Source organism: Bos javanicus, chromosome 12 (genome assembly GCF_032452875.1).
Source record: "Bos javanicus breed banteng chromosome 12, ARS-OSU_banteng_1.0, whole genome shotgun sequence".
Classification (NCBI taxonomy): Eukaryota; Metazoa; Chordata; class Mammalia; order Artiodactyla; family Bovidae; genus Bos; species Bos javanicus.
In genome coordinates this window covers 36,655,693-36,679,301 of record NC_083879.1, presented here as the reverse complement: position 1 = coordinate 36,679,301, position 23,609 = coordinate 36,655,693, and the positions used below count along the sequence as shown (strand labels likewise).

Genomic DNA, 23,609 nt, shown 5'->3' with positions numbered 1-23,609 from the left:
AGTCTTCCTGTCCCTGAGGACTTAGTTATGACTCATTGCCGTTGCCCCCGCTCCACAGGGGTAGGGGGTGGAGACTGAGTTCCAACTCTGCCTTTTTGGAAAGAAAAGAAGGGAAGGAAGTGGATGGGAGGGAGAGGGAGAAATAACGGCGGATGTGGACATCCCTCTTTAGAGAGGGAGAGGTCTTCACCCCCATCGGTGGAGGGTGGGTGCTGATCCCCGGCCCAGCGTGCCACTAAGGCACCTCGTTCAACCCTCGGGCCTCACACCCCTTCATCCGCATCTGGGTCCTGAAAGTAACTGGGCTGTTTCTGGGGGTCGGGGTGGGGGCTCTCGTTTACTCCCCACTTCGCTCTGACCCAACGGCGACCATCGAAGTCCGCTCTCGGGTCGTCCAGGGCCTTTCGATGCCAGGACACCCAGAGAATGACCAATGCGAGGAGCTACAATTCCCCCCACCCCCACCCGGCTTGGGACTTTTCACAATCTGACGAGTCTCAAGGGGAAAAGCGGGCGGGGTCTTTCCCCAGAGCCTTCTGCGCGGCAGGTCCGGGCGGCCGAACCGCACTGCCCACTGGACCCGACGCCCACCCGGCTCTCTGCCCGCGGCTGGGGACGGGGGCGGGGCTCGGGGTGGGGCGCGCTGGCGGGGGCGGGGCCGGGCTTTTAAGGCCAGCCACCTGCAGGGCTGCGCTGGCGCTCCGCACCCGAAGGAGCGAGGACCCCGCCGCCAGCCCAACGCTACCCCGCACCCCGGTCCTCGCTCGACGGGACCCCCGCCACGTGCCCGGCCCGCCCTCCGGACGGGACCCCCCCACCCGCGCCATGAACCGGGTGCGTGCCGCCGGGGCGGGAGGAGGGGCGGGTGGGCTCTGCTCAGTTCTCTCCGCTGCCGGTCGGGAGGCCATGGAACTCGGGCTGGTGGGGTGAAGAAAGATGCTGACCCAAACGCGGGAAGGGGCCGCGGAGCCGGAGGAGGGCGGCGTAGGGCTGGTGACGGAGCGGATGCTCTATAGTCCTGACGCCGTCCTGCCCTCGGCGGTTCAGGAATTCAGTGGGTACACCCTCCGAGACACGGGGCGCGCTGGAGTGTCCCTCGGGGACCAGGCGTGCCCACCGAGACACGGAGCACGCTGGAGTGTCTCTGTGGGACCAGGCGCCCCCTCCGAGACACCGGGAGCGCTGGAGTGTCCCATGGGGACCAGGCGCCCCCACCCAGACACGGGGCGCCCTGGTGTCCCGTGGGGACCAGGCACTAGAGAGACCCTGCCCCTCCTCGGAGGGATCTTGTCTGAGTCGGGGAAATGAACTTCCTCGCCCAGGGAGGGGTCCTCTGAGGAACCCACCCAGCCAGCCCTCCTCAGAAGAGGAGAGCAGAGAGAAGGCGCTACAGGCGCTGTTTGGAGGAGCTGTAGGGAACTCCCAGGAGGAGGGACTGGGAATGGGGGATGGGGGGAGGGCCCCTTCCTTGTAAGTTCCACCCACCATGAGGGCCCCTGCTTTGCCTCAGAAAACCCATCTACCTTGGGCCAACATTGCACCTCTGCTTCTCTTTCAGAAAAGAGAAATTTATTCAGTGGAGCTCAGTGGAACCAAAGACATTGAGAAAACAGACAAGGAGGATGGCAAGAAGTCCAGGGGCCTGAAAAACAAGTGCTTGGAACGCAAAAAGAACCACCAGAAAGAGGAGCTTAAGAAAGAACTTGATCTGGTCAGTTGATTTGGTCCCTGAGCAAATGGGTGCCCTTGAGCACTGTCCGCCCTGGTGACAGCTTGCCCCTATAACCCACTTCTTACAAAAGAAAAATTCAGTCTTAAGAATTTCAAAATCCCTGACATGTGTTTCCTTGTTTTAAGAAAAAAAAAAAAAAATGGTGTGATTGTATCTGCCCAGGGGTCAGGCCCTCCAAAGATTCCTGCATTCAGGCTGTAGGCACGCCCAGGGAGGGCTCCTCTGAAGCCAGTCGCCACAGGCACTGCCCAGACCTCTCCCCTGCTGGTTCATTGAGATATTAGTAGCCTATGAAATTAAACTATCTCATCAGCCAGAACTATCCAGGAGGAAAACTGAAAGCCCCTAAACTTGCTAGGTTTCTGGGTATATTTGCCCCATGAGAAAGGATTTCAGTAGTTAGGAAGAGTTGGTCTTGGCTTCAGGCAGCCTTGGGCTCAGCTGAGGTTCCAGTTCAGGGAGTAAGCTACCTAGCTTCTCTGAAGCTCCGTTTTCTTTATGTAAAATGGGAAACAAACCATTTTCATGGGTCTGTCAGGGGGAAAGTGAGGTGAGAGTCTCTTGTAATGGCAGTGCTTTGTGGATGTGAAGTCCTGTTACTACTAAAGCTGGCCACCCTGGGAAAGAACATCCCCAGAACTGAAATGTGGCTGATTACATCTCAGGAATGCCAATGGAAACCTGCCCTGAGTCTGAGATTATGCGGGTTGTTCTGCACTTCACTGCAGACTTTAGAGCTGTGGTTCTCTGAGCAGCTGGTAGTGCTGTGAGCTCTTGTGTGCCACAGAGCAGGTTGTTAAACATTCCGGAATTCAGGCAAGCCGACTGGTACTGTACTAGTAGCTTGAGATGTGACTGCTGCAAATCAGAGCTCTTTTATTTTACCTGGAGAGCTCGTTAAACAACACATGCCGCAAGGTGTTTGTCCATGTACGTTCTGATGACCCTGGACTTGGATCTGAATTCAAATCTGTTTTCCTGAAGTTCAGTTTCCTGTTTTGAAAAATTGGAATTAAAAATAGTACCTACCTCTTAGAGTTGTTAAGAGGGTTACAGAGAAACTGGAGAAAGGCTAAGATAGTCATTCTTATTTCCTACATGTATCTAGCAGTTAAGGATGAAGATATAACTAGTCTTACTTGAAATTACTGTTTATAACATGAATATATATCCATTCTATCATATGCCTGTTAATTACAATGAGAACCTTCCTTGAAATTTGAGCCTTTTTGGAAAATATAGAAAAATAATTCCATGGTGTTGACTGGAGTATTCCCTTGCTTCTTTGCTGAGAAACAGCTTTCTTTCCCCTCTTTTTCGCAACCTTCTTACAGGAATCCTGTAATTTGTGACTTCGTACTTGGGTGCCCTTGCATCCCAACCCCTCCAGAAAATTAGAACCTTGATGAGTAATGCAGTGTCCCTAGCTTCTGAAGAAACAAGCAGGTGACTCAAGCCTGAGGCACCTGGTGCTGCCCTGTGCTCTTCCAGCAGAGTTCACATCCGCACCCTCCCATTTCTCATCCCCAGAGAGTCAGGCTAATGGGGAGGATGGTACAGTATGGCCCCTTAGAGTGTGAGATCAGTCCATGAAAGCAACGACTTTAATCATGTTAACTCTTCTCTGCCCAGAACTTGGCATACTATGCACAGAACCATGTCTTAATCCTATGGCTCCCCAGAAATGTCATATTCAGGGGGTACTGGTACAGTGAATAGAAGAGCAGGCCCAATCTGACTTAAGCACAGGACAAAACCCTAACTCTGTAACGTGAAACATTTTTGCTTTAAGAAAAGAGATGGTTCTGGTACCACAGTATAAATTTTTGTCTCTGACAGTCAGAGTTTTAGGATCCTGAGTGCTGGGTTTTTTGCCACAGGAAGAGATTTCTAGCCCTTTAGCCCAGAGATTCTGAAAGGGACAGGACAGAACAGGACAGGGGAACTTGCTCCCTGGGTGCCACAGCAAATGTCCAGAGATATTTATGGTTATCGCTTCTCAAAGGGAGGGTGCTGGTGGGCAGAAGTCCCCACAACAGAGTTATTGACCCAAAATGTCAATAATGCTAAGGTTGAGAAGCTCTGCTTTAGTTTAATAATTCTGTGGCAGAGTTAGCAAGTGTGGCCCCCCCACCGCCCCCCTGGTATTTATTTGGCAGGTTTTTAATCTGAGGGCTTGTCTGATAGCGAGCTGAGCCTCAAGTGCTGAAGGAAGGAAAGACCCATTTCTCTCTCCCAGATGGCCTGCCTAGTGAGGGCTGTGTGGAACTGTCAGTACACGTGGAATGGTTTGGCACAGCTGATCGCTCCGCATTAATCCCGCAGTTCAGGTCTGAGTTGAGTTTCCAGATCACTGGTGTCTGGATGACGGGTGTGCTAGGATCTGCATGTGCTGGAGACCAGACTGAGGTGAAATGCATTGCTTTACTCATAAAAACTAAGGACAGCTACCACGTGGTAAATGGCAAGTCAAGTCTGAACTCTCCAGGGATAGCCAGAAAATCTACTGGCCAGTGAGCTCTCCTGAAGCAAAGTTCTCTTCTCTCACTGCAGGAACCCCTGGGACAAAGGTTCCTTCTTTCTATACTTCCTGGCCCCTCTCCCATCCTCAGTGTTTCTCCCAGATTTCATGGGCTTGTCAGGGTATAGGGTTCAAGTCTTTTGGAATTATCTAATTCACTCTGTTCTTTTCATGGACTTTAGCATGACCACAAACTCAGCAAAGAGGAACTGGAGACAAAATATAGTACAAACATCATTACGGTAAGTCATCAGAGAACCAGTGACAGGGGAGGGGATCAGGGACCATACAAAGAGGCTGTGTGCTTGAGGCTTGTGAGTGATCTGCCAGTCCTCTACGTGCTCACCTTGCAAGAGGAGGCTCATTAACCTCAAGAATAGCAGGCCTGAGCCGCAGGCATGACAAGGCCCTCTGCTGGGCTGTGTGTCTGGTCACAGACAGTTCTTTGACTGTGATTGCAGCTGAGCCGTGGTGACCCCTGGAAGGTTTGAGTGCCTCCTCACTGTCATGGTCCAGGGTTGCTTTCAAACCCTGTGCCCAGGAAGTATTCAGGTCGTGTCCAGGCCTCCTCCAAGAATGGCGGACACCTCACTCCTCCTAAAATCTCCCATCGCAGAAGTGCTGCTTTATTCTGTGAATTCAAACTTAAAGATGTGGTGTCTTAACACCAGGAGATTTGGATACATCTGTTCTGAGTGAACAGAAATATGTGCTGTGTGACTCACTGGCCTACAGAGAGGAAGGCAAAAAGGAGCAGTGGAGCCTGGGCTCAGAGGACGCAGGGGCAAGAGAGGAACACTGGCGGGAAAGTGTCAGGGCATACACCCTGTCCCACAGTTTACAGGATGTGCCGGGAGAATGGTGGAGTTCATCCAATGAGACCCCCAGATGGCACAGTGACTGAGCTGGGACATAGTCACAGCTGCCCACAGTCTGCAGAAATGTGACATCCAGCCCGAGGAGGGAGAAACGTCTAACTCCTGTTTCTTTTCCCTCTGCTTTCTCAGGGTCTTTCCAGTGCCCAGGCTGCTGAACTGCTGGCTCAGCATGGGCCCAATAGCCTCACGCCCCCCAAGGAAACCTCGGAGATCATCAAGTTCCTCAAACAGATGGTGGGGGGCTTCTCCATCCTCCTGTGGATAGGAGCCATCCTGTGCTGGATCGCATACGGGATTCAGTATTCCAATGATCACGCCTCCTCCCTGGACAATGTATGGCGCTGGGGGCTCCTCCCGGGTTTGCTGGTGATGGGGGTGGGGGTGGGTAGGGTGGTGAGGGTCAGCACTGTAATGCAAGGCCTTCCCTGGGCAAAGCATTGGGCTGGGGTCAGGGGTCTACCACTGACCAATCACTGCATAAGTTGGAGAAAATCAATAACTTCTCCAGGTATAAAATAGAAAGTATATCTGACTCTCTAGTGTCTCAGAGCAGTGTGAGCATCAGTTTTTAAAAGAGCAATACATGATTGGTTCTTATGTGGGGAAAAAAAAATTGACATCCATGTGAGGTGTTTTGGGCTTTATCTCCTCAAAGCTAATTCTCTCCCTTTACCGTGGAGAACTTGTGTGTCTAATAGTAAGGTAGGACCAAACCACAAAGCTAGGGGTCACAAAGCTGGGCTTCCCTTGTAGCTCAGCTGGTAAAGAATCCACCTGTAATACAGGAGACCTGGGTTCAATCCCTGGGTTGGGAAGATCCTCTGGAGAAGGGAAAGGCTACCCACTCCAGTATCCTGGCCTGGAGAATTCCATGGACTGTATAATCCATGGGGTCACAACAGTTGGACACGACTGAGCAACTTTCACTTTCAAACCACAGAGCTAGAGCAGCCAACATGATGCTGAGAGAGAAGCCAGGTGCAAAAGGCCATATTCTGTGCAATTCCATTGGTGTAAAATGTCCAGAACAGGCCAGTGCTGGATTCAGACAGCAGATCAGTGGCTGCCCAGGCTGGGCCAGGGCGGGAGAGTGACTGCTGTGGGTACAAGGGGTCTTACTGGAATGATGGATTGTGGTGATTGTTACACAACTGTGTTAATTATTAATAGTCATTTAGTTATAAACTTCAAATGGGTGAATTGTATGGCCTGCAAGTTACATCAGGACACAACTGCCATCTCTCTGATTGGCCCGTGGAGCACCCTGGCCCTCAGGTTGGGCTCATTCCTGATGCTGCTTCTCTGATTGATGCCTGCCCTCCTCACCCAGGTGTACCTGGGCTCCGTGCTTGCCCTGGTCGTCATTCTAACCGGGGTCTTTGCTTATTACCAAGAGGCGAAGAGCACCAACATCATGTCCAGTTTCCGCAAGATGATCCCGCAGGCAAGTGTGACAGCCTTCCTGGTGTCTCCAGGCTTGAGACAAGCAAGCATCAGATGGGGGGAGCGGGAGGGCATGGCTTGGCGGCCTAGGACCCCTCCCTGCTGTCTGCGGAGTCTTGGGCAACTGGCCTAATCTCTCTGGAGCCCCCGTTCCCTCCTGGGTGTGGTCAGTGAGGCAAGGTGGAGGAAGATGCTCAGTCAAGAGCAGAATGGGACAGAAAAACGAGCCACTGCCTGGCATCTCCTGTGGCTGCTCCTCAGCTCGGTGAACCATTCAGACAGAAGTTATTCATGAGCCAAGGGAGCCAACCTGTCATTCTTTAAACCATCAGTCTTTTCACTCCCATTTCTGAGCCTCACTGCATGTTGCCCCCGAATGCTGCCAGTGTGGGAGGCCTCAGATCCCTCCTCCTCCAGCAACCTGGGAGGGGTCCTCTGGGGACACCACTGTCAGCAAACAGAACCACACCCTCACTGGGCTGCAGAGCTTCTGAGAGGTGTGATCTCTGGGTGGAATCTCTTGTGTTAGGAAGCAGAGACCCATCTCTCACTCCATTAAAGGCTATATGACCTGAGCGAGATCATTGATCCCTTTAGCTCAACCTCAGGACTCTTCCTGGACTTCCCAGCAGGATGATTCATCCTAATGGTCCCCCTGTCTGTCAGGCCCAGAACTGACAGTGGCTTTGCTATACCTCCCATGGCAGCATTTTCTGGATCGAAGGCTATCTCCATGAGCTCCAACTCAAGAAAAATAGTTCTTAGGGTCTTTAGGACCTGAGTAGAAGCCTTGGCTTCATTGTCTGCTATTCTGACAGCTATGCACTCCTGTGCCTTCCTTCCTGAGCCTGTGGGGGACAAGGAGCATGCAGGAGGGCCAGCATCATTCCCGGATGGGATCTGAAGCCTGGGTCATGATTTTCTTCTGCAGCAAGCACTTGTCATTCGAGACTCAGAGAAGAAGACAATTCCTGCTGACCAGTTGGTGGTGGGGGACATAGTGGAGATTAAAGGTGGAGACCGGGTCCCTGCGGATGTCAGAATTCTGTCCACTCAGGGGTGTAAGGTCAGTGTCATGGGTGCCCTGAGGGTCACACTCGTGGTGCTATGGTCTTTCCAGGTCTCAGTGTAACCAAAGAAGGGAACAAGTTGCCTGACCTTGAACTCTTTTCAAAACTCCTAGGTGGACAACTCATCTGTCACCGGGGAGTCAGAGCCCCAGGCCCGCTCCTGTGAGTTCACACATGAAAGTCCCCTGGAGACCAAGAACATTGCCTTCTTCTCCACAACCTGTCTGGAAGGTAGGTCTGGTAGCTTGCAGGACTGCAGGTTCCTCTCATAGCCTTTCTCCTTTGTCAAGCTTTATGTTTCTCTCTCTCTACCATCTCTTGCCGCTAAACTTTTCCAAGAGAAAATGTGTAATTGAGGAGTCTAGAGAGCTGGTGTTTGGCCTTTGTAGTGTCATGTGCTGATTGGCCATGTGAGCCACCAAAGAGACGAGCATGCGAGGCCATGGTCCCTCCTCGCTGAGGACTCCTGGAATAAAATGTCTGCTCCACCTGTAGGCACAGCGACTGGCATGGTCATCAACACGGGTGACCGCACCATCATTGGGCAGATCGCCTCGCTGGCTTCAGGAGTCAAGGACTTGAAGACGCCCATTGCCATCGAGATCGAGCACTTTGTTCATATCGTGGCAGGAGTGGCAGTCTCCATCGGCGTCATTTTCTTCATCATCGCAGTGTCCATGAAGTATTATGTCCTGGACTCCATCATCTTCCTCATTGGCATCATTGTGGCCAATGTGCCTGAGGGTCTCCTGGCCACTGTCACTGTGAGTCTGTGCTGCTAGTGGCCGTACCCTGACCCTGCTAGTGTGCCATCCTGCTCTGCCGCGGCTGAGTCTGCTGCATCAGGGCCAGTCATAGGATGTTCTGTCTCTTAGAGGGACAAAGAGAACTGTCATCTGTTAGTATCTGAATGAATTGTCCTTGAAAACTTGTGTTTTCATTTTCAGAGATGTATCTGCAAATCCCATATGATACTTTGCCCCTTAAGATCTAGATAAAACAATCTTGAGCCACCACTTAGAAATTTTCTAGAAGCCTGACACCTTCCCTGCATTTCCACAGTTTTTAAAAGAAAAAAAAAAATACTTTGGCAGTTTCTACAGCTGAGGGATGTAGGTACACTTTCACATCACTTCACCCTCTCAGAGGCAGTCTGAGACACAAACTCCCTGTCTGATCCTGCAGAGCAGTTCAGCACTTTCCGCTCTGCCCCTGGTCTAACTTTGGTTCTCCCTGTGTCAGGACCTAACTCATCCTAAAACAAGGCCCCCAGGTGGGGAGGATTCATACCTCTGCTCCTGGCACCGTCCTAAGCAAAGACAGACAGAAGTGTTATTGCCTGTCTCCTCTGACTCCAGCAGACAGTAATTTGACCAAGCTGGAGCCTAAAGGACCCTTTTGAGATCTGGGGGCTTCAGAGAGATCCAAGAATCTTTATTAACATTTGGAGATCCTAAAGTGAAACAAGTGTTTCCTGATTCCCCAAAGCAACAGGTAAGCCATTTGGGGCAAGCTCTTTGGCACATAGTGGCTGAAGTCTGTCTTATAACGCTCTTGCTTGTGATCCACGGGCGCTCAGCAGCCAAGCCCCCTTTGTATTGACTTGACACTTGCCAGGCTTTGCTACCTGTGGATCCCTTAGGATCATTTTCCTCAAGGAGTAAAGGGACATGAGAGAGAGAGCACATGCAAGCTTTATATGCCTTCTCAGCCACTGGGTCTGGTGCAGTTTTACTGCATCTGTAACTATACCTGAAACTAGTCCAACTGTAACTGTTCCTACATTATTGAACCCAAGTTCAGCATGGTGGTTTTTCTCAAAGCTTCTCTCTCTCTCTCCTCTGTCTAGGTGACTCTGTCACTGACAGCAAAACGAATGGCCAAGAAGAACTGCCTTGTGAAGAACCTGGAGGCAGTGGAGACTCTTGGCTCCACCTCCATCATCTGCTCAGACAAGACCGGGACCCTGACCCAGAACAGGATGACAGTGGCCCATCTGTGGTTCGACCACCAGATCTTCGTGGCAGACACTAGTGAAAACCAATCGAGTAAGCCTTGGGGTGTATCCAGCCTGGCCCTGCATGGTGGGCTCAGCACAGCTGGTCTGTGGCCATGGGTGAACAATACTGCTCACTGGCACAAGCCTGGCACCTTCGGCATCCATGGTTCTTCTTTCCAGATCAAGTCTTTGACCAAAGCTCTGCGACCTGGGCCTCCCTGTCAAGGATCATAACGCTGTGTAACCGCGCTGAGTTCAGACCTGGACAGGAGAGCGTCCCTATCATGAAGGTGAAACCCCACAAACAGTCTCAGCCGCAGGCACTTTGCAGAGTGAAGTCACCTTCTCTGTTCTGATCTGGTGCTTTATTTAATCTCTGCAACTAAGTAGCATTTGTTCTGTGAGAGCGAATCTAACCACAAGACCTGTAGGAAGCCTTTTCACTGTCACTAACTTTAAGAAATCTAAAAGTTCTCAAAATATTCATTTAGGTCTTCTGAAAAGTCTCTTTCTTGAAAATGATTGTGCCTTTAAGTTACTGCCCTAAATTCTTTACCAGCTAAGAAGATACAATCAAAGTTCCAGGGAACACCCCCTGCCCCTCTCCAAGATCAAGTTCATTGCTTTTTTCCCATGAAAACTCCCACTCTCAGGGCTCTAACTTGTCTGAACTCCCCTATCGCCAGCAGGTGGCGCCCTGCAGTTAACAGTTGTAAGCGTTAGTCATGTCTGAATCTTTTGCGACCCCCTGGACTGTAGCCCACCAGGCTCCTCTGTCCATGGGATTCTCCAAGCAAGAATAATGGAGCGGGTTGCAATGCAGGAGACCCAGGTTTGATCCCTGGGTTGGGAAAATCCCCTGGAGAAGGAAATGACAACCCACTCCAGTAGTCTTGCCCAGGGGATTTTCCCGACCTAGGGATCAAACCTGGGTCTCCTGCATTGCAACCCGCTCCAGTATTCTTGCCTGGAGAATCCCATGGACAGAGGAGGCTGGCAGGCTACAGTCCCGAGTCAGACACAGTTAACACTAACAGTAGTAAATCTGTCTCTTATGGGATAACTGTTCTCTCCCTCTGGTACTTGGTAAGCTTAGGTTGCACATTGGTTGGTTGAAAATAACCACAGAAGAACCTGATTATGTGCTGCAACTACTTATATCTTTTGATTCACAGAAAATTGTGGTTGGAGATGCCTCAGAAACTGCTCTTTTGAAGTTCTCAGAGGTCATGCTGGGTAACGTGATGGATATTAGAAAAAGAAACCGCAAAGTAGCTGAAATCCCTTTTAACTCAACCAACAAATTTCAGGTGACTTTCCCCTCACAATTGAATCTTTTGGTTTTTAATTATAGTTGGCTGTGCTGGGTCTCTGTTGCAGTGTGCAGGCTTCTCCTTACAGTGACTTCTCTTGTTGTGGAGCACAGGCTCTAGGGCTCATGGGCTTTAGTAGCCACTGAATCCTTATCATCACTAGAGCAGCATTTCCACTTGTAGGTATCCTTTAGTCAGTATGTGTTTTGAATGACACTTGACTTTAAAAACAGTCCTCAGAGATGCAGAGCCTGAACATCTGGTAAACACAGAACAAGTAGAGGAGAGAAAAGATAAAGGTTTCTATGGGGCCTGCCATTCCCACACGTGGCCTTTCTGTATAACATGCACACAAACGCACCACTGCCCGCCCTGGTGACTTGGGCACAGGGAGAGCCAGCAGCCACACCCCGCAACATGACAGGCTGAGTGAGGGGGGCAGTCAGGAGAAGCCAGGCATTCTCCAAGCTTGGTCTCATGTAATCTTCACCATAAGCCTTGAAGGTAGGACCAGGTGAAGTCCCAACTGCAGGCAAGGAAATGGGCCTTAGAAAGTGTTGAGGTGGCCAGAGCCACCTGAGCATCTAAGTCTTCACATGTCCGTCTGATGCCTGAGTCTATGCTTTTTCTACCACAACACAAAGGCCAGGTGGTCAGTTCAGGCCATTTGGGTGAACCTTGCCCTTTGTGAGGACCAGTGAGGACCGAAAGCATTGCTTTCCATGTCTGCCCTGCCGGCAGTGCACAGGAGTCTCCACCCCTTGTTGCTCAGGGGGAGATTGGCCACCCTTGCCTGGTTGTCTCCCCTCCCACTAGGGTAGCCAGCAGGCAGCCATGTCCACCCTCCTCAGGTCAGGCAGGGAACAAAGTGCTGCTACAGGTGGAGTTCCCCGAAGACTCCAAAGCAAGAGTGGGGTGTTGTGACTTGGTCTTTTGTTGTTGTTGTTTAGTCTCTCAGTTGTGTCCGACTCTTTGGACCATACCCACCAGGCTCCTCTCTCCATGGGATTTCACAGGCAAGAATACTGGATGGGGTTGCCATTTCCTTCTCTAGGACTTAGTCTTTGCATAACATTAAATTATGTAAGTAGGATGACCACGTTTGTGTGCAAGTTTCTAGTGATTACGCACACATTGTGTTTGGAAGGAATTTAGAACTGGAAAATTACTGTGGAGCAAACGTCTTTGTGGATAATTAACCAGTAAAGAGTCATGGTTAGCAAAGCAGACAACTAACAAAATGTATGATGTAAGATGTAGAGGAACTCAGATCTCTGTTCAAAACATAAGTGAAAATAGAATGACTAGCAATCCTAAAATAACAGTAGTAATCATGGCTATCAACTGCTGATTTCCACACCCCTCACAATTCTACTAGGTAGTCAAGAATGAGGAAACAGAGGACACAGCCAGCAAGGGCCAGAGCCAGGACTTGGGCAGACCCCAGGGGTGTGCTCAGCCTAGGCGGGTGGCCATCTAACCACAGACAAGACTCGAATCCTGCTGGGGCTCCGTCTTCTTTGGGGAGAGGAAGAACAGGTTCTGTGAGGCCTCCTGTACAGATCGTTAATGGAGAAAGTGGGCTCCGTGGAGTTGCTAGAAAGGAGTGGGTCCCACAGAAGAGTCCAAGGAGCTCTGAGGTGCTTTAGAGTCACCTTATATTCACACGCCTGCGCAGCACTCGGCACTGAGCAGGGTGGTTTAGGAGGAGGCCTTGGAAGGTCTCTGGGGCATCATTCAACTCGAAGAAACAAAACAGCTCTGGCACGTGAGCTCTTTGAGTTGTGGCCTGAGGGATCTAGTTCCCTGACCAGGGATGGAACCCAGGCCCCCTGCATTGACAGCTCGAAGTATTAGCCACCAGACTGCCAGGAAGTCCTTCAGTCTCTGCATATTACTTGGGCATGAAGTAGAAAGGACAGAACATGCCTGCAGAGAACACTCTTCCTTTACATATCACAGAGAGTAGAAACAGAAACCACAGAGAAAGCGATGTTTTGCTCATGAAAAGCTCTGTCCAGTTTAGGCCCTTCGTAGTAAAGACAGTTCTTGCCTGGAGAATCCCAGGGACAGAGGAGCCTGGTGGGCTGCCGTCTATGGGGTCGCACAGAGTTGGACACGACTGAAGCGACTTAGCAGCAGCAGCAGCAGCAGTGAAGACGGTGTCCTTACCCGCGATGCCGCACTGAGCATGCGTGATCCCTTCCCCGCAGCTCTCCATCCACGAGACCGAGGACCCAGATGACAAGCGCTTCCTCGTGGTGATGAAAGGGGCCCCCGAGCGGGTCTTGGAGAAGTGCAGCACCATCATGGTCAACGGGCAGGAGCAGCCTCTGGACAGGAGCACTGCCGAGGCCTTCCACACGGCCTACATGGAGCTGGGCGGCATAGGGGAGCGCGTGCTGGGTGAGAGAGCGGGATCCCACTGGCAGGCAAAACGAAGCAGGCTTGGGGTATAGCGGGGTAGCCCTGGCGTCCACTCATATCCTAAAGGAGAATGTGGTCAGCATGCAGGGGATACTGTGTGATGGCGTAGGAGGGTGGGGGCCCTTGCAGATCAGAAGTCTGGGAAGATTTTATGGGAGGAGTTACATTACAGTCTGGACCTTGAGTGATAGATGTGAAGGGTTGTGGGAGGAATGTACTCACATAGAGGGAACAGCATGAAACAAACATGGGAATGGATGGAGGGGACCCTCTGGGCACAGCTCCCCATTCTTCATCTCTTTATGTCTCTGTCTCTACCCCCACACCACTTGTAAACTGCAACCTCCTCAGAAGTACAGGCTGTCCACTCCTGGGCTTTCTGTCTCCAGAGCATACCTAACGGGCACAGAGTAAATGATTTGGGGATGAAACATGTCTTTCCTAAAACAACATGTTATGTAACTGAAGGAACTGAACAATTATGGTAAACTCTAAAGTCTGTTAGTCACTCCAGTCATGTCCAACTCTTTGCAACCCCGTGGGCTGTAGCCTGCCGGGCTCCTCTGTCCATGGGATTCTCCAGGCAAGAATACTGGAGTGGGTGGCCATTCCCTCCTCCAGGGGATCTTCCCAACTCAGGAATTGAACCCAGGTCTCCCATATTGCAGGCAGATTCTTTAGCATCTGAGCTGCCAGATTTACTGACATCAATTCTCTTAAACTGGTAAAACACAAAGGACTGAAACTGTATGAAAATGTTCCCTCTTTTTTTCATCATTTTTTTATCCTAGTTTCACCAGCTCCTAAATTCATACCCATTTCAGGTTTCTGTCACCTCTACCTACCGACAGACGAGTTTCCAGAAACGTATTCATTTGATGTAGACGCAATGAACTTCCCTACATCCAACTTCTGCTTTGTGGGCCTCTTGTCAATGATTGACCCGCCTCGGTCCACGGTACCTGATGCTGTCACCAAGTGCCGGAGCGCAGGGATCAAGGTGGGACTTGCACATCCCTGATTTCACACATCTTCCACGGATGCTGAGTTCCTTTCTAGGAATGTCTGTCATAGGAGAGTCAGTATTTAGGTCTCTTCCCCTAAATGTCATAATTCCCCTTTTTTTAAGTCTCTACTTTCACTGTACTAAGATTTCAGTAACTGTCCCATAAAAGCATAGTCATTGTGTCTGTGTGGAATAAACCACAAGTGCAATTGCAATGAGCATAAAGCCATGAAGTAACCACATCACCCTAGACCACGACAGACAATAAAAGGTTTTGTTACTTAATCTTGAGGTCCAGCTCCCATATTCCATTTCCCTCATGATAAGCCAAAATTTGAATTCCATTATTGTGTTAATTCCAAGGCTGTGGAGCATCATGAAGATGCTGAAGGAGCTATCCGTCAGCCCACTCACAGAGTTACGCCAAAGGGAAGGACTTCCTCTAGGTCCGAGGAGGAAATGTAAGGTTTAGAAACAAGGGTAGATCCAGTGGGATCCATGTGTCCTTCTGAGACAGGTGATTCTCTGACCTAAAGATCAAGGACTGCAAGCCACAGTGGCCCCTTGCCATGGTGGAGTGGGCAAAACCAAGTCATCCCTGCTCGCCTGAGCAGCAGAGTCCCTCACCACCCACATGCCTGTCTCCTTGTCTGTGTTCTAGGTTATCATGGTTACAGGCGATCATCCAATCACAGCCAAAGCTATTGCCAAGAGTGTCGGTATCATTTCCGCCAACAGTGAGACGGTGGAAGACATTGCCAAACGCCTCAACCTTCCTGTGGAGCAAGTTGACAAGCAGTGAGTTCAGAACCCACACAGCAGAACTCAGGCCTTTACCACAGGCCCTACTGCCTCTAAAGAGTTGTCTGGAGAAGACCCCTTTTTGCCAAATGTGATCTACTGGTTTACTCTATCATTTCTGGCTGGTTTACTCTGTAATTTCTACATCCAGTCATTACTCAAAATTTTATTGAGTACCTGATATGTGCCACCCACTGTATTGAGACCATGAAAATGACCTATATTTCAGCCCAGTGAAGTAGATCTGAAAACTTCAGTGATGAATTTAGAGTGAGGAAACTGAAGCAGAAACTTTATAGGAAATTACCTGTCATTGGTGCAGTTTATAATCAGGAACATTGAGAACCCTTTGTGCTCTCTGAGCCCCTAGTCTGCATCTTGACTATTTATTCCGTGTTTAATATTTAGGCTTCATAATGTGTTGCTATGGAAACATAGTTCTCTTTGCTTTTTATTTGGTTGTAAATAGAATGGAGGGCTTCTCTGGTGTCTACTGGTAAAGAACGCACCTGTCATTGTAGCAGACACAGGAAACATGGGTTCCATTCCTGAGTCTGGAAGATCCCCTGGAAGAGGAAATGGCAACCCACTCCAGTATTCTTGCCTGAAGAATTCCATGTACAGAGGAGCCTGGCAGGCTGCAGTCTGTGGGATCACAAAAGAGTTGGACACAGCTTAGCAACTGAATAGCAATAAACAACAACAAACTCAGTGAAATAAGCACAGGCACAGAGGTGCTGGCGGTGGGAACCTGACTGTTGATCATTTAAATCAAAGTCTCCAAAGTCTTAGTTGGAAAATAAATGTCATTGCTTTATTATACTTTGATGCATGTGGGCGAAAAAGACCCAAGAACATATCCTAGTTTACCCAAACAGTTATACCTGTTAGGAACACAGAGCTGACAGGTGATAAGTGACTGCCAGGGCAACAAATTACCAGTTAGGACACCAAGCAGGTAAACAGCCTCTGGGCACACATTTGTGTCTGGAGCCTAAGGTGGCCCAGTGCTCCTTTGTGTAGATAACATTGGTGATAATGTCCGTCTGTGAAAGGACGTTATACTTGTTTTGTTTTTTGAAATAGTAGGATTTTACTTTTTCCTACAAGTCACCACACAGGAGAGAGGGTTGGTTACTTTGTGAATGTTTTCAATTGTCCACTTTATCAACTGCAGCTTCATGATCAGGGAAGAACTTTTCATAGCTAGGGGAGGAAGGGAAACAAGGCTTTCCTTCTTGCTTCTTCCTCCCCCTCTTTTTTTTTTTTTTTACCAGAATATAGGAAAACCTATAGTTTGAGTCAAGTGCTAGAATTTCAATATTTAGCACCAATAGAAAAAAAAGAGAAGCAGACCTAAAAAGAGCTCAAAACTTTAAAAAGGTAAACAAAAAGGCATGCAGTGTTTTGTGCTTAAAAACGTTTAAGCTGAGATTTGAAGGCTGAAATGTTCGCCAAGGGAAGGGAAGGCTAGAGGCCCCCACCCCTGGCAAAGGTGGTGGGATCTGTGAGGGCTTTCACAGAGTCAGGGGTTCAGAACTGAGAGCCGGGGACTTGGAACTGAGAGCGTGGGTGCTGTGGGGGAGTCAGAGGGGCCGTATGGTACAGGCTGCCCCTAGCCCTGCAGACTAAGTGGGGATCTGGGCTCTGCTGGATGTTCCTTTGGACAGTGCTCCAGGGGACAGTATGGTCAGGTCTGCAGTTTCAGTAGTTCCTAGAACCTCACTTTTATAAGCAGCAAATAAAAGCTTTCCTCAGGAAGACCTCAGTTAACTTTTCTCCCTACATAGCTGGTTGCATAGTAGACACCGTGAGTCTGAAATAAACAAAGAGCTGTCACGCATATGTTCAGGCAAAAGCTGGATTCTTGGATTCAGAATGTACAAATAGGCAGTTTTTTACCTCCTTTTCTTTTGAGTAAAGCTTTGCCCTGGGAAGTGCCACCTCTCACCCATGCCTGTAAGAAATGGCTACTTGACTTGTTCCTACTGTCATGTGACACAAGGCAATGCCTGTCAGCCTTAGTTCACTGTCTTGAAAAGAGACCCACACACCCCATCATCCCACCAGATGATTCAGATGAGTCAGGACTTGGGGTTCCAGGTAAAACCAAAGAGGTTCACCCCACTTCCTGCCCAGAATAGCATTTTAACCTCAGCTTCCACCTAGGCCCTCACCCAGTTCCTCCTGCCCATCTAGGGATGCTAAGGCCGCTGTGGTGACCGGCATGGAGCTGAAGGACATGAGCCCGGAACAGCTAGATGAGCTTTTAGCCAACCACTCGGAGATCGTCTTTGCCCGGACGTCCCCCCAGCAGAAGCTGATCATTGTGGAGGGCTGTCAGAGGCAGGTGGGTGAATGCAGCACCTGGGGAACCTTCTAGGTCTGTCATCATTCTGTGGGGAGAAGCAGCACTGAGCCTTAGCCCCCCCTTAGGGCTCTGGTGAGGTCACCACCCCACATCTCCACCTATCAGGGCTGACCCTGTCCACCCAGGGACCCTCCTGCTTGCTCCCCAGGGGCCTACCTTTACAATTTGGATTCATATGGTTTTGGTCATTCAAACACATCTTATTTGGAGCTTGTTCTTACTTCTGGGATTTCCCATCTTTAACTTTTTCCTCCAACCCAAAACGGGCCTTTGTTTTGATGCAGCAGACCTCCAGGCTGCTCACTAACCTCCTCTACCCGTCTCCCACAACCTTCTGCCATCCCTGCAGGATGCTGTGGTCGCTGTGACTGGGGATGGAGTTAATGACTCCCCAGCTCTGAAGAAGGCAGACATTGGGATCGCCATGGGGATAGCAGGTTCTGATGCAGCCAAAAATGCAGCCGACATGGTCTTGCTGGATGACAACTTCGCGTCCATCGTCACAGGGGTGGAGGAAGGTGAGTAGGGTCTTGAGTGGTCTTAGCAAGGGCTGGGGCCACCCATGAAATGAGGCGCAAGTCCTATAGGGAGAAATGTCTTCTGCTTAGGTCGCCTGATCTTTGACAACCTAAAGAAGACGATCGCATACACGCTGACCAAGAACATCGCCGAGCTGTGCCCCTTTCTCATCTACATCATTGCTGGGCTTCCCCTGCCCATTGGCACCATTACTATCTTGTTCATCGACTTAGGCACAGACATAGTAAGTAGCCAGAAAGGGAACAGGGTCTGATGACTTCCCCAGGTGAGGGAAACCTCAGTGTCATTACCTTCAAAGGCAGGAGATGGATTAATCAGTGCTTCTCAGACCTCAACGTGATGGTTTCTGACAAGCTCTTAAGTGATGCTGAGTCTGCTGGTCCACCAACCACGCTTCAAAGCACAGGACCAGAGAGATCTATCAAGTGTTTGAAAATTAAAACCACTTCACTTCATAAAAGAACTTTTCAACACATGAGTTCTTCACCTTTGCAAAAAAACAGGCCATAGGTCAGTTCCAGCTCATGTGCGTCCCCCTTTTTTTTTTTTTGAAGAGCTGTCACCAATATAGTCCCTGTACTGCTTGGGGCCCAGTGGCTGAAGTGATAACCCACAGCTGCCCCTTGTTAAGTAAAAGAATCTGTGACCTGGATGCCCCCACCAAACACAGTAAGAAGCCGCCATTAATAACACTGTGAAGCCTCACACAGACCTACAGTAATATCACCTAAAACCTCCCCTGTGCTAGAACGAATCCCCTTAAGCTTTGTGACAATCACTCCCATGGCTCTAGCTTACAGAGGCTTTGGGGAGCAAGCAAAACTCACAGCTCTGCAGGTCATTGCCTACCCCTCATTTCACACGACACCTGGGCAGCCTCCACGGTCCAGGGATATTAGGGCATCTCTACCTTAGAGGGGAGCTGAAGCCCCAGAGCGTGCAGCAAGCTTGCTCTTCTTATCTCCACTGCCATGGTTCTTCCAAGTATCACTAGGGAACTTGTTAGAAATTTGGGCTCTCTGCCCTCCAGGGGGAGGACCTGGGAGAGAACCACTGGTCAGTGGTGGGAAGGTAAAGTGCTTTATAACTAGGTCATTTAGAGATGGCAGCACAGGGTGATGGTCAGGTGATCAGACACAGGTGGATTGTCTTCTCTGCAGACAGCACACCCTGTTGTCTGCACCCTGGATGGACCAGTTCTGTAATGCCACCAGCACCACTGCCACCACCACCACCACCACCACCACCCCCCCACATCAGGCCCCTGGCTGTGCTGCCACTCTTGCCTTCCATCTAGCATTTCAGGGTCAGGCCTCATGCTGCTCTCCCCCTCTAGATTCCCTCCATCGCCCTGGCTTACGAGAAAGCTGAAAGCGACATTATGAATAGGAAGCCTCGCCACAAGAAGAAGGACAGGCTGGTGAATGCGCCACTCGCCCTGTACTCCTACCTGCATATCGGTGCGAGGAGGGGCTGCCCAGAGACCCACCTTTCCCTGTGGGGCGGGGTGGGCTGCTGGGGGAGCACAGAGGAGAGTGAGGCAGGGCACTTCTGGGGTCAGTACAGAACCTCTCCTGTTCTTCTAGGCCTCATGCAGGCCCTGGGGGCCTTTGTTACGTATTTCACCGTGTACGCGCAGCAGGGCTTTCTACCCAGCGCTATCCTCCACCTGCGGGTGGAGTGGGAGAACGACAATGTGAATGACCTGGAAGACAGCTACGGACAGGAATGGGTAAGGGCCAGGTTGCTGGCGGCATCCTCCCTGGATGGCTGTAAGGAGACAGGGGAAGTGATAGTTTTCCTTGAGGGCCCTGTGGTCACAGTGGCTTGCCTCTGCCGGGCTCGGCTCATCTCTCAAGTTGGAGGTCTAGAGCTCACCTGTTTACATTAGCTTGCATCCTGGGTGGCTCAGATGGTAAAGAATCTGCTTGCAATGCAGGAGACCTGGGTTTAAATCCTCGGTTTCAGAAAATCCCCTAGAAAAGGGAACGGCAACCCATCCAGTATTCTTGCCTGGTAAACCCCATGGGCAGAGGAGCCTGGTGGGCTACAGTCCGTGGCGTCTCAAAGAGTCGGACACGATTCAACAATTAGCACACTTCAGGTGTGGAGGAGGAGCAGCTAGCAGTGCCACAGCTGGGCCAAATCCATTAAAATCCGTAAATCTAATCCATAGATTTCTTTCCAAACACAGAAAGTAACCCTCTCTCAATCACGGGGAGGGGAAAGAGAGTCAAGGCTCGTAGACAGGCACCAACACCTCCCTGAGGTGTCCATCTGGGGCGTCATGGTCTTCTCTTCTCTGGCCATTGACAGACAAGGTTCCAGAGGAAATACCTAGAATGGACGGGCTACACAGCATTCTTTGTCAGCATCATGATTCAGCAAATAGCAGATTTGATCATCAGGAAAACCCGGAGGAATTCCATCTTCCAGCAAGGTCTCTTCAGGTACTGGTGCAACTGTCCTGGGGGTTCAGCCTGGGCCTTTGCTGCCCAGATGACTGCATGTGGGCATGTGAACCTGGGGCTGGGAGTTCAGAATTTGTTTGCTTTTGTGTCTTACAGAAATAAAGTTATCTGGGTGGGGATTGCCTCACAGATTATCATCGCATTAATCCTCTCCTATGGCCTTGGAACCATCCAGGCCCTGAATTTCACGATGCTCCGGTGAGGTTCCCTGCAACAACGGGGAGGAACCGGCCCCAATCTGGTTGTCACAGCCTAACAAGTCTTTCCCCTCAAGTCTTTCCAAAGAGAGAAAGTGAAACTGTTCTTTTTTTCTTTCTTTTAATCAGTATGAGGCTTTGACCTGCTAGTTTTTTCAGAAGAGGAGGTGGGTTTTCCATCCCTCACCATCCCATCTCTACCTTCATCCAACAGATCCCTTCTCAGGCAGACACTGTTTCTAGTGGTCACAGTCCAGTTAAATAAGAAACCTTGGGATTCTATGCTGTGTGACCCAGTGGGGTTGCTCTGTCCAGTCTAGAAAGGGGAATGAATGAGGCGCTCAGCCACTTAAGGGTGGGTGTGTGGGTCTCACGCCACCCACTCTCTCCCTCTAGGCCTCAGTACTGGTTTGTGGCTGTGCCACATGCAGTTCTGATTTGGGTGTATGATGAGGTGCGGAAGTTTTTCATCAGACTCTTCCCTGGAAGTGAGTACTAATGTATGGGGGACTTGGGGGCTCTTGATCTGCTCCAGCAGACCTTCCTCTGTTTCTCACTTACTGCTTTCTCCTTTAGGCTGGTGGGATAAGAACATGTATTATTAAGACACCTGCTTCCCAAGCCCCTCCAGCTGCACATGGCGATGTTCTTCACCTTCTGGCGCCAGCTGGGTGACTGCTGCCGTGGGGATGTCGTCGGAATGTGTTCGAGAAAAGAAAGAACTGTAGGAAAGACACTCACTAATATTTTGTAATTTAAAACAGATTTCAGTGTTTATATGTGATTTTAATTTATATATCAATGTCCTTATTTTAAAATACATGAATTTCAAGGTAATGGTGTAGGGAAGAATGGTGTGTTTAAATGTCTGTAGAGCTCATTCATGTTAAACAATGTCAGGTAATCCAGACATCTGCTGGATTAAGGGTCTCCCTGACTCTTAAGCTCTAGATAGCACTGCTCACACCTCCATTCCACACTCTATTAAAAGTCCAGCGCCCTCCCTTCCTGTGAATTCCCAGAGAATTTATTATTTCACAGTCATGTTGCTCAGAAAAGGCTAGTTCAGCTAGAGGTTTGCAAAAGGATGAGGTGATGGCAGGTTTACATCACAGCAACTTGGAAGACATCAGTTTGACCCTGAGACATCCTTAAGAGTCCTCATCCTGCCTCTCAGCTCCTCACAGTCCTTCGTTGCCCTCCCTCCTCCACGGTACCCTCCACCCACCACTAGTTCCAGAACGGAGCTCCAGGTGCTCCCGTAACCCAAGGGGGTTTTCATTTACCAGGATTGAACCTCAGTGGAGGAACCTTGTGGTTTAACACATAATATTTATTCTTTATTAGACAGTTCATAGCACTCTGCAACACATTTTTTGTTTCATGCTGTAAGTTTCTTTATTCATGTGTAACATATGTGACTACACCCATATTAGTATCCCAGAGAGGCCTCATTTTTAAGTAAAAGATCTTTTATAAAACCAGGCCTGAGAGTGGTGTTCTAATTAATTTGAGTTTGTCTAAAATGCAGAGCAGGGCTTCCCTGGTGGCTCAGATGGTAAAGAATCCACCTGCCAATGTAGGAGACATGGGTTTGATCCCTGGGTTGTGAAGATCCCCTGGAGAAGGAAATGACAGCCCACTCTAGTATTCTTGCCTGGAGAATCCCACAGACAGAGGAGCCTGGTGGGCTACAGTGCATGGGGTCACAAAGAGTCAGATACGACTTAAGAGACTAAACAATAATAGAAACAAAATGCATAGCATAGGACAGAAAAAAAAAATGAGATGTAACTTCAACTTTTTTTTTTTTTTTTACTTCTTTGGTCCTTTAATTTTTCCAAGGAAAGTCTGAACTCTTCCCTCACAACATCCCTGCTCTGCCCCCTCTCTGATATGTGCACACATTTAAGTCAGAATTTCTTCGGAGAGTCCAGCAGCAGAGCGAGAGAGGAAGCCATTTTCATAGGCCTTCCATCATCACCTGATACCCAGCACACACTCATTTAACAGGAATGACACTTGGTAAACTTTTTGTACTCAGTGGGCTGCCCCATCGCCTCTCCTCCATCGTTCACACAAACAAGGACGTCCTGCTGCTGATGGTGCTGAGTTGTGTCTCTAGATCAAGCAAAGGGAGTCTTGGAGCCACAATTCACTGCTATATTCTCAGAGCTGTCATTGTAACTTCATGTAAATAGATGATAATGCACTGTGTCATTGTGTGTGTGTATTTAAGTTAAAATAATGAGTCTAATCTTAAGGGTTTTGATCTCTGTGTTCAGCCACAATTATCACACGATTATCCCTGGACTACTCTGATGATGTCAGTGGTTCAGTGACCCGGAACCCTTTCCAGGCAGTGTTATGACAGCCTTCTCATTCCAGTCCTGACAGGGCAGTGATGGTCCCAAAACTTCAACTATGAACCATTTGTCCTCACTTTTCTTCCTGCCAGGCTGTCTGATGGCCTCCTGCTGTGATGGCTGGCAGCTTGTTGTCCTGCCAGAGCCAGTGAAGGACGCTGCAGATAGAGCACAAAGCCGCAAAAGGTTTATCGTGGGGTTGGATTAAGCTTGAGAGGAGTTCAGTTTGAAGTAGAAATCTCTTCACAGCAGGAACCCTGTCTGGAATAACTTTAGTATTGTACATACCTATCTTTGTAAAAAATTAACACTCGAATATTTGTGAAATGAGTAAATAAAAAATTTAAAGAATCACAGAAATGAGACTGGTGTATCAATAAACTCATTGTTTATTGAGTTGTAAACAGAAAAGAGGCAATAAAACCTCAGAGGGTTTTGCTTTGTGTTGTTGTTTTGGAGGGACGACTTCATTGA

General features: G+C 49.5%; 1 protein-coding gene across 1 annotated transcript; it reads left to right on the top strand.

Annotated features, from left to right (window-relative positions):
* Nucleotides 1-1,443: 1,443 nt before the first annotated feature.
* ATP12A (ATPase H+/K+ transporting non-gastric alpha2 subunit) lies at nucleotides 1,444-22,253 on the top strand. The gene is made up of 22 exons (XM_061435045.1): nucleotides 1,444-1,711; nucleotides 4,436-4,495; nucleotides 5,261-5,464; nucleotides 6,462-6,575; nucleotides 7,506-7,640; nucleotides 7,758-7,875; nucleotides 8,140-8,408; nucleotides 9,494-9,692; nucleotides 9,824-9,933; nucleotides 10,819-10,953; nucleotides 13,170-13,362; nucleotides 14,208-14,383; nucleotides 15,051-15,187; nucleotides 17,390-17,540; nucleotides 17,911-18,079; nucleotides 18,170-18,324; nucleotides 19,438-19,561; nucleotides 19,688-19,833; nucleotides 20,418-20,551; nucleotides 20,669-20,770; nucleotides 21,166-21,257; nucleotides 21,346-22,253. The coding sequence occupies exons 1-22, from the start codon at nucleotides 1,487-1,489 to the stop codon at nucleotides 21,372-21,374; spliced, it is 3,177 nt and encodes a 1,058-aa protein (XP_061291029.1). The 5' UTR covers nucleotides 1,444-1,486; the 3' UTR covers nucleotides 21,375-22,253.
* Nucleotides 22,254-23,609: the final 1,356 nt, after the last annotated feature.